Source organism: Erigeron canadensis, chromosome 8, assembly GCF_010389155.1.
Source record: "Erigeron canadensis isolate Cc75 chromosome 8, C_canadensis_v1, whole genome shotgun sequence".
Classification (NCBI taxonomy): domain Eukaryota; kingdom Viridiplantae; phylum Streptophyta; class Magnoliopsida; order Asterales; family Asteraceae; genus Erigeron; species Erigeron canadensis.
In genome coordinates, this window is record NC_057768.1 from 7125456 (window position 1) to 7137221 (window position 11766).

The 11766-nt window shown below is 30.5% G+C and overlaps 1 protein-coding gene across 1 annotated transcript; it reads right to left on the bottom strand.

Moving 5' to 3' along the window:
* Positions 1-8756: 8756 nt before the first annotated feature.
* LOC122578967 (protein RADIALIS-like 3) lies at positions 8757-10645 on the bottom strand. Its single transcript, XM_043751038.1, has 2 exons — positions 10230-10645; positions 8757-8939 (listed from the first exon to the last, which is right to left on the bottom strand). Exon 1 carries the CDS (start codon positions 10476-10478, stop codon positions 10254-10256), a length of 225 nt encoding a protein of 74 aa, XP_043606973.1. The 5' UTR covers positions 10479-10645; the 3' UTR covers positions 8757-8939; positions 10230-10253.
* Positions 10646-11766: the final 1121 nt, after the last annotated feature.

Consider the following 11766-nt stretch of genomic DNA (forward strand, 5'->3'; position numbering starts at 1 on the left):
ATCCTAACTTGCACATTAAACCTACCAAAAAAAAAACAGAAATACAATTTTACCACACAACTTAATGATTATAGAGTTTTAATATGAAATATAAATATATACCTAGGATTGATGAGAACTCCTTCCTTGTTACATGAACAACAAATCCACATTTTGTTGTCCCTTAAAGCATCAATAATGTCGACTGCATCCATGTAGAGATCGGTCAACTTAACTTCTTGAGAACAGTTTACACATTCCATTGAATACCATAACTGGTCGGTTGGAATAAAACCGATTGTTGCAACAACAACCACTTTATCAAACTGTCAAAATGAAAATGTTTATACATTAGAATGTTAAAAAGCTAGTTATAAATTCGAAAGAAAGTTATGTTAAAAAGTAATCTAATCAAAAAAAAAATTCACAAACAATGAATATTTACATGTTCGTCCATCAGGATCATCTCAATACTACCTATGTTATTAACATCTCCATATAGAGGTTGCTTCCATAGCCGCAAATTCTAACCGTTATCGTACATGGCTTATTATTTGGACGCAAATTTCTAATTGAAACATGGTTTAGTGAAGCCATGCTAAAATTGATCTGTTATGTGTTTACGTTTTAAAATGCCTTAAAACTGAATGAAAGTGGCCTTTTATAGACATAGACATGCAAGGAAGTAACCGCCATAAGCAATACACGAACGGTTACATATTCAAATTTTTGAAAATTTAAACTTCTTGAAAGCATAACTAATATGTTTTCAAAAATTTGAACTTCGTATAAAAGTAACTAATCCGTAGACCTTCCAAGGAGCAATATTGTAATGATTTTTGGGCTTTCTTGCATTTTTAAGCATGCCACATTGGCAATAACTAACAAATTTTGAAGTGAGATTTATATAATGTAGGGATAATATTAGGAATGAGTGTAAATTTATGGTTAATTTCTTACTCAATATTTATATCGTATTAAAAAAAATTGAAATTAATAACCGAAAAATAAGAAATACCTCACTTAAATTCTCATATTCTGACACTGTTATGTATCGACAATGTTTGAGAAAAGTCATTGGTGACGCGTAAATATGTAGATTCAGAATTTCTGTTTTGGTTATATCACATGAAGTTACTTATGTAGTTGCTTAATATCTACATGTATTTATAAACTAAGAGTTTTAATGCATAATTCATTCATGATATAAGAATTATCTTTTTTTTTGGATACTTTCATATAATTTTAGGTCCCATGTATAATACCTCTTCACATATAAACAAATTTCATCAACTTTATCGTCCATTAGCAATCTTGTACCATGTGCAACATCGGATATAATTATATTACCTACATACAATAGATTTACAAGTGTAATTAAAACTATAAAAAACATTTAAGTTATACTTACAAAATTATACATTTCGAATTTAGTAAAAATAATCTAAATATAATTAAAACTAATAGTTGTAATCTAAATACATTTCCTCCACATTTTCGAGCTCTCACGAATTGTAATATCATAACCAATATAGATAATTCATAACATTGAACAGCCCGCATAAATATATTCACATAATGATTATGAAAAATACATTCAATCTTCTTTCCACTGAAATAGTTAAAATATAAAGATATTAGTGAATACATAATAGTATGAAATCTAAATGATTAACTGATTATTATTAAGTATATATCGATGAATTTAATTGCATATACTAACCTCTTGTCTTGCAACACCAAACTCAGTCTCTTTATTTTTTTTCATGCCATTTAAAACACAAAGTATCTCCAACATCTACAACTTTTCCAATTACATCTGATTGTACGTAACGTTTATAATAATATATAATTTATGATCATATCTTGCATATATAAAATCAAAATATAGAAATAACTCACCACATAACTTTGAGTCCATATAATCCATCTCAGTTAGCTCTTGAAAATCATAAAAGGAAAATCCATATGAACGACCATCAAACTTATCTTCTAACAAAATGGATGTCATTTCATTCATTTGTATTCGTAAGTTTGAAACAAATACTTGAATTGCAAAAAAAAGTAATGGGTCCTCACCACGTAAAAATACTTGAACTGCAAAAAAAAGCTTTCAAGAAGACAAAGTGTTTTTAAGTTAGTAATGGGATCATGTATTTACAGTTTTTGTTTGAAGTGGACGGTATTTTTCAAAATCTAAAAGTTCATTTTTGAAACTGTATTTACATGTACAGTTATACGTATTTGAATATGCTAGATTTTAGGTACCTAATGGGATCATGTATTTACAGTTTTTGTTGCTAATGTGTTACTGTATTATATAACTGTAAATCTATTACGTATACCCATTACATATTAAAATTTTTTAATATGCTAAATTTTAGGTCCATAAAAAGTGGGATAAATTTTATATATTACAGCCCAGTACATATACCCATTACATCTAGTAAATTTACTCACAAATTCTTGCTGTAAATCTATTACGTATCAAAGTCCAATAAATTAAAATTTACTGATTACAACATTGTTTACGAAATAAACGGCTATAACATAAGAACATACCTCATCACTTGAATCAACTTTTACAAATTTAGAATTCTAAATTTGTAGTTGTCTGATACATCCAAAACTTCATAATATATTTAGTACCCACTTTTTATGGACCTAAAATTTAGCATATTTTAAAAAATTAATTGTACATACCTACAGTTTTTTAACTTCCCATTTGAATTTAAAAATAGCCGCCCATTGCTAAGTTTTAACCGAATGCCAAATAGATTCTTATATATACATAACAATTCATATAGCTAAAGTATAAACTTCATACCACTGTTTATTCCACTCTTGACTATACAATATTTTTCATCCATACATTCATTCAACATGAATTCTTCTTTCAAATTACTTAATGAACTTCATCCAGATCGTGATGATTTAAGTATCAAAGTAATAATAGTCCGTAAATGGACCAGTAATGGATTTCTCACAAACAGTTTTCTTTGGTCCATTAAAAACATTAGATGATTAAACTGCTTACTCTTTTTACTTTGGTCCATTAAAAACATTATATGAACTTCATCCGCCACTGTTTACTCTGTTTACTCTATTTTAAAAACATAAACCATTAAAAGCATAAGTCGAACGGATTACATGATCAAAACTACATACTTAAAAACAGATTTAAGTTGACTAATATGGAAATAACATGAAAACACATAAAACAAAGTAACTAAATTTATTAAATTAGAAAACAGTCTTTTATATTTTTAAAAATAAATATTAACCAATATGATATGCTTCATATATATACAGTATAGAAAACAATATATAAAGTAATCTAATTAAAAAAAAAAATTCACAAACAATTAATACTTACATGTTCGTCCATCAGAATCATCTCAATGCTACCTATGTTATTAACATCTCCATATAGAGGTTGCTTCCATAGCCGCAAAATTCTAACCGCTATTGTACATGGCTTATTATTTGGACGCAAATTTCTAATTGAAACATGGTTTAGTGAAGCCATGCTAAAATTGATATGTTATGTGTTTACGTTTTGAAATGCCTTTAAACTGAATGGAAGTGACCTTATATAGACATAGACATGCAAGGAAGTAACCGCCACAAGTAATACACGAACGGTTACATATTCAAATTTTCAAAAATTTGAACTTGTATAAAGCATAACTAATCCGTTTTCAAAAATTTGAACTTCTTATAAAATAAATAATCCGTAGACCTCCCAAGGAGCAATATTTAGATGATTTTTGGGCTTTCTTGCATTTTTAAGTATGCCACATAGGCAATAAGTAACAAATTTTGAAGTGAGATTTATATAATGTAGAGATATTTTGACCGATCAAGTCCCTCCGTCCCATTTTAACTTTTAATATTGAAAAATCTATCTTCCAAACACAAAGTTTGGACCGAGATTACAAATGGTATGATACCACAGGGACCAAAAATGCATTCCGTTCTAAAAATTATGATAGTCAAGCTAAGACATTTGATTTGATAAAGATCCATCTAGGTTTGAGTTTTGATTCTCACGTTTGTGAAGACGGATTAACTGAACATTTTTCGAGAGTTTTAGGTTTTATCTCATACATGTGTTTAACTTAGTTGTTAATCTAGATTAGAACCATTCAAAAAAGAGTTTTTTATTATGGGATTTTGGTCTTTGCATATGATTTTACATTTTTTATAAAACATATATTGTTAAATATTTACATTTAATGAAAATTGAAAAATGTAACTTTTGATAAATTTGTCCACGGATAAAAATTTGATCGAGTATTAAATAGTTATAGAAGGTTAAGAAGGTTGCGGATGAAAAAGGTATAATCTGAATTGTGGATTAATAATACGCTTGATATGTGTTTTTTATCTAGCCTATATGTAGTATCGGTTGGGGCAATTTGGTCAATGGAGTTGCGAATGGGGAGTGGCAATGGTCAATTGACACCAACAATCTTTAACAAATCAATGTTTTCATCATATTTTTTTAGAACGACTAATTAATTAATCGTTAACAATTGAGTACCTACATGCTACAATGGCATTCAAGCGGGCATTATTAACGAACAAGTGGCAATGTTTTCATTAAGTACAAAGATCTGGCAAAAAAAAAACTTCATATGTGAGAAAAAAGTTTTAGATTCAACAGTATTAACGAAGTATGTATGGAGTAATCATAAACAGTAAACACAATACCCAAATGGTTATATTGTTATAATAGGTTGCAGTGATACAGAGATATAAAGGGTAAGCGAAGAGCCTTAACAATAATATGCTACAATAACTAGTAAAGAATCAATGAAAGAAACAAAATATGTTGTTGTGATATAACTATAGGAATGTAATATAGGCATTTATTTACCACTCTGTACCCTTACACTTTAGAGAGTGTATCTTCAGTCCCTCACTTCTGCATTAACACCATTTTAAGTTAGACATATTCCAAATAAATTGATCCTTTTAAAAATAGGCGATAATTTATACACTATTAAATTTTAACCGTACATCACTAACTTTTAACCATATATTACCAATATGCTTTAAGGTATTATACAATACAATAATATGAAACATGTTTGGTGACAAACGGTTAAAAAATAATGATGTACAAATAAGCACTTTATAACAATACACTCAAGTTAGCTCCAAAGCCTCTAAAAATTGTGTCAATGAAATACATTTAGATGCTACTGTCATTAATCTTATGAATCTCATCAACAAGAATTTTCATAACAAATGTGAGTGAAAACCAAATAGCTAAACAAGAAAATGGTATTCACTTCCATAAATCTTATATGAGAAAACCTGTCGCTTATTTAAGATTTACCTGGTGCCTTCTCAGAAAGCTTCCCGACAGCCTCTACAGCCGCACTTTCTACGTCGACAGCCTTATCACTTATAGAGTCGGCGGATGCTACAGATCAAGCATGTATGCATTTTACATATCTCAAAGAGTAAAACGTAAATACACATGTTTTGTAACTAGTATGGTAACGTGTAACTAGCAGTATATTCTTGGTCTAGTGGCAAAGAGTCTTGTTTCCTCACAAAAGGTATCAAGTTCAAAACCTACCCGCAAGTATCTTGAGGTGGACAGGAAAAAGGTTAGAACCGGCCACAAGCAAAGGTTGATTAAACCTTTTCAATGAGTCAAAAAGTGCTAATCATCTTAGAATAACTCAAACTCTATTAACCAGGAAAAACCTTATTAAATATAAATATTAACTGAATATGTAGATAGTACAATATATATATATATATATATTAAAAGGGTGCCTGGGGTTGAATTTTGTAAGGGAATTTTTAGATTATTACGTTTGGAAATTGTAAATAACTAATGTTTAGTGTTTGGAGAAAAAGTGACAAAAATTTATATTCTGATTAAAAAATCACAAAATGTAGTTGTTCAAAAGCAAATTCCCCTCCACGGTTATTTAAAACAAATTTCTTATCATTTATTTTACCCCAATACCTTTAAAAGCCCTTGATATTATCTACCCTCCAAAATAAGTTATAATTACTATAATACACACGTACATATCTTTCTTCTTGATACAACCGATATTTTAGAGGATGATGAGTATTATATATATTAGTCTAGTGCCCGCGCGTTGCAGCGGAACCAGTTAAAAAGCAGTTGTTAAATGTGGCGGTTTGTGGATATGATCAATTACGACGGCGATGGCTCGGTTATGTGTTTTTTAGGATGTGTGTGTTTTTGTTTGTGAATATGTGTTTTTAGGATGTGTGGGTTTTTGTTTGAGTGGAAGGATAATTTTGAAACTTTATGAATAAGGTGAGAGTATTTTGGAGAAAAAAAATATGCTTAATGTCTTAATGTTATCCTTTTTATAAGGGGTATAGATAGATTATAGATTATAGATAAAGTGTGATAGTATAAGTATATTAAAAGATAAATGATATATGTTATAAATATGTAAGAGTGGTAATATGGAAAGTCTGAATTTTTAAGACATTCCAAATTTAGAAATCCAAGATAGATTATAGATTATAGATAAAATGTGATAGTATAAGTATATTAAAAGATAAATGATGTATGTTATAAAAATGTTGTTTTGGTAATATGGAAAGTCTGAATTTTTAAGAAATTTTGAATTTAAAAATCCAAAATGCTTTATAGGTAGTTATAGATTATAGATTTGTACTACGTACGATTTCCAAATGCTAGTGTTTTTTTTTTTTTTTTTTTTTTTTCCAAATGCTAGTAGTACATATATAATTTTTTTTATTTTTTTTTTATTTTTATTTTTTTTTAACATTATTTCCAAATGCTAGTAGTACATATATAAGTATATGTAATATTATCATAATGCACTCATTTAATTATGATTTGAAGTCACAAGAGTTTGAATACTAAATACATAAATAAGTTTTGTAATATTCGGCAGATAGTATGTAGCTAGTGTAAAATGTCTAAATTTCAAAGTAGAGATAAATTACTAGCTGGAGCATCATTAGCTTGAGCGACGACTTCTTTAACAGATTCTTTCACATTATTGCCTTTAAATGTCCTGCAAGCAGTTCTCACATATATAAATATCATAGCAATTCTTGAATTTAAACCAAAAACGATATCATAGATTAAAATCTCCTGTTATGTGTGTAAATGATGAGTACTAGCTAATGGCAACAAACGGATTTATGTTACGTTACGACTGACGAGGGAAGCTTTTCTATTTACATAATGTTTGTAAAGTCATTATGTCGTGTGGTCGACACATATATAACAACACATGCCTTTATGGTAACCAACATTTATATGTTGCGGTCACTAGAAAACTGGGATTTACCGTCAGATTCATACACGGGGCAAATTATTACATTAATTATCTATCAAATCCGTAGGTAATCCATCACTGATTATTGATATTTGTGACTGATTACCATCGGATATTTACTTATTTTTGGTCTTTTAGCTTTTGACCCTAAGTATGTAGCTCAATAGACTTCAAATGTAATTGACAAATAAACATTTTAGCCGTTAAATTAAATCTAAAGAAAATATTTTTTACAAGCTTTTTTGGCTACGGATTTTAGCTAAACGGATTTGATATATCCCTATTTAATATTAGCATGAAATTTTCAGAAAAAATGATGGTTTGATGAGATTATTGTGGTAATGAGTATTTCTAATTAAGCATTTCATATGATATGTTTTGAAAATCAAAGCACATCATATCATATCATATATTGTTAATTACCCGGTAAGTTTGTCCTTGGCCCAATCGGTCCATGACTCGTGATCATCGTTGTCATCATACGCACGACATACAATCGCCGATACTGCCAAAAACAGTACAAACAAAACGACTGTTTTCTTCATTTGTGAATGTGGTTGGTTGAATCAACGTGTAGTTAATGGAATTAGTGTAACAAATCAAGTAATTAAGAAGAAAGTAGTATTAGAACAGGATGAACCAAAATTGTTAGAATTGTGAATTTATTTATTTCTAAGAAACGAACAATAATGGGAGATAGATCGATAAATGCGGTTACAAGTGTATAGGTTCCCTCTTTTTCTGCCATCACTTTCTCTTTTACGCACATAATGCAAAGTTTATTTAATTAATCCTCTTTTTCTGCCAATTCTTTCTCTTGAATGAATTCATCCCTGTGATAACTTGTTAACTATTTTAAGAATTCGTCATGACACTTGGAGGCCTAAAGCGATCGTTTAAAACGGGGTCTTTTTGCTCAACAAATTTTGTATTTTATTTCAAAGTTAATTCTCTACCTCATTCAAATTCTGAACTAAATCTTTATAATCAGTTTGAAATGATTAGTTAAAAGGTCATAATACAATAGTCCTTTGGTTAACTAAAACGATTTCTACATAATATATAGGAGTACACAATTTTTCTACATATAGTTCATGTTCCTAACACTCATATTATCAAATCAACTTGTTATATCAATCATCATATAATCCAATGACTAACATCAAACATGTTTTAGTACAATGATCGTTGTGGAACAATTAAGAAAGTATATATGTATTGGCAATGGCATTATTGAGTTTCCTCTTAAATTGATGTATTGACGTTATTGCCTTGTGAGGATATGATCGGGTGGTACCCAGGTGGCACGATGATACTCTAGTGGTCCATCAGTGATCTAAATTTGCGTGCCGTTAAGAAAATTGTATGTATGATGTATATATTTTATGGAGTTTTGCAATCATTTCTAAAATGGGCATGAAAAAAAAAACACATGTGTAAACATACACATATGGGAGCTTAAAAAAATTGAGGCCTTGTGTTACCCTTGAGCCATAATTGATCGATTGATATAAAATATACACACGCGCATACATACATATATTATGCTATGGATATTTTATATAAGAGTGGACCACCATGTCTTCAACTTCAATAGAACTTTATGAGTACTTCTGTGCCAGCCAGCATGTGGAGAAAATGCTGCAAAGGAAACAAAATATGATACAGTTTTAGGATATTTTCATATATATAATATTGACATTCTAAGATGTTCCCAATACATCATTGTTTAAAACATTGAAGTTGGCAATTGTAGCCCGAATAGAATATAATGTAAGAACATATGTATCGATTTATATCTATAGTCTATCTAAATATAACAGAAGGGATGTGATAGGTAGTTAGGTACATAACAACAATTAGCCTTACACGACAATGTTATGTTTTACATAGTTGTACACTATGCCGTTGTGCATATTGTGTGTGACTAAATATTATTGTTTACATGGGACATGGATGAGTGTTTCAAATAGACAATGGATAAATAGAACTGTTGCCATTTGAGCATTTCGCCTTGCTTGAAAGAGAAAGCAAGCCTTTCTAAAGATAGATAAAAATGATATTGTGAGAGGACTGTTTTAACTAAGAAGCAGAGCATATAAGGGTCAAGACAAGATTAGAATTGCCTCCTTGCTTTATTAGACCCTTGCCCCATGATATATAAACCAAATTTTAGTATCTGTGTTTATATTTAAGCGCTACTACTTTGGAATAGTGTCAATGTCAATGGGAACTATGAATAAAATCAATTAAAGTGATGAGAACTACTTCGGAAAGGAATCTGCATGCAAAAGTCAGCTTTCAGTTTAGTTACTGACCATATATCTATACTCCTTTATAAAAACGAGCATAGTACCCGCGCGTTGCGGTGGAATTTTATAACTAATTTTGTGGATGAACACATTTGTTTATATAATGTGTCAAAAATATAGATTATGAGATTCTGTCAATTGTTTTAAAACCAAGATCAATGTTAATTAAATTGGAATCAAAGATCAGTTTATTTTTGTGGATTTAATTTATTTATAAGGGTAATTTCGGTAGTTAGGAATAGGATAGATAAAATATACAATAAATGTGAAGGGTAGTATAGGAATGAAAAAGATGCTTAATCTTAATTTCAATACCCTTTATAAGGGTTTATAGATTATTGGGTGGTGTTGAAAGTTTAGAATTTTTGGGACATGTGAATTTACTTATTTGACCCTACACACCCATTATTCACTACCCCTGCTCTTCCATATTCTATAGCTTTCTTTTTTGACAAACACTCTCCTCTTTCTTTGGCAAACAATTAAGGAAGTAATACACAAATTGACAAAAAATCAAGAGTCAAAAACAAGGTAATCTTGACATGAGAAACCCTATCCATAATATCCGTTGCAACGCACGGGTACCATGCTCGTATATAAATATGAATGTATACTTCACCTGATGGTAGAATGGCGATCTAGACTAATGTCGGTAGTTGGGGAAAGGAACATTGCCAGACTCAATATGCCTAAGATCTTCAATAAGCACTTCGTAATGCCTTTTCACTTCTTCTGCAGATTTGCCACCAACGGCTCTTGCAACTTTTTGCCAACGGTCAGGAGTATCTCTATCATATACAGCAAGGGCTTTTTCAAAAAGTTTGTTCTGTTTTGGCGTCCAAGAAGAGCTAGAGCAACTTGAAGACATGGAATTTTAGTAATTGTTGGACTAGAAGATTTTCAGAAAAAATGTTATAAAAAAAATAGACTTGTCTGTGATTTTTATTGAAACAGAAAATGTTTAAAAATGTTCCGAAAAGATGGAATTATATAGTCTAAGAAGATGCCAATTGTTCAAGGGATGATTTGTAGGATGTTATGAAGAGAAGCTCCTTATATATAGGCAATAACGTCGGTAGCCTGGGTGGGGTTTTTCCAGCAAAACATATATTAACTTATTTCGCAAACCACAAATGAAGTATAATGTATAAATGGAGAATCAGGATCAAAGGTACAATTTCACATCAAAAGTTAATAACTTTTGCTGTGTAGTCTAAATTTTTTCATAAATGGATATCTTTGTGGAGACACTAATATGAGCATGTGCAGAAGAATACCAGATACGTTATCTGTTCATGTTAAGATAGCATAATACTCATTCCTTTAAGTATTTTCCCGTGCTTGGATTTGGTCCTTTCTATGTCAAAGAATTGCTTCTGAAGTCCCACACAGCTCTGCTAATTATGATTTTATATAATACCTATACTTTGTGTACGAAGCATTATGTCGCTCTGCATTGTTTGCTAGGCACTAATGATCAGTTGTTTGAAAGTTGCTCAAAATTTGATTACAGCCTTATTGGTCTGGTGTGAACACCCAATGATCTATATCAACGTCTATGACCTGATCTATTATCACATGTCACGTCATCCAGACTAGACGATTTGAATAATGAATTATAACGAGTCACCTGAACATACTAAAATGCACAAAAGTTCCAAAAATATAAGAGGTGGTAAATGGCCGTGTCGTGTGCTGTGTTGGGTCACAGGTCAAAACGGGCTTGGGCAAAAGATGCATCTTCTTTTTTTAAAAGTTGAAACAGGCAGGGTTGCGTTTGCCTGCAAATATGTTCTGCCTATTTGTTTTATGTAGTTGATGCTGCTCTCTTATTTCCCTCATAAGTTAGCCCAAATAAATGGTCAGTTACTCACGCCATTGAATAATTTGTTATATTGGCTTTTGTTTTGATATATTTATGTACGGACACATATATGCAAAAGTTTCTGCTTTTGGTCTAGAAGTGTAGTATCAGATTCTCCCATCTCTTATTATACTACTATTTGTCATGTGGGCATGTGGCTTACATTTCTTGATCAAAAGTAGAATATCATCAGGTATCCAAGTTATAACTCAAGTTGTCGTAATATTTTCGTACTATACACATCCTATTGGATGCAAGTTGCGTGAACCTTCTGCTAGTGGAAGCCACACTT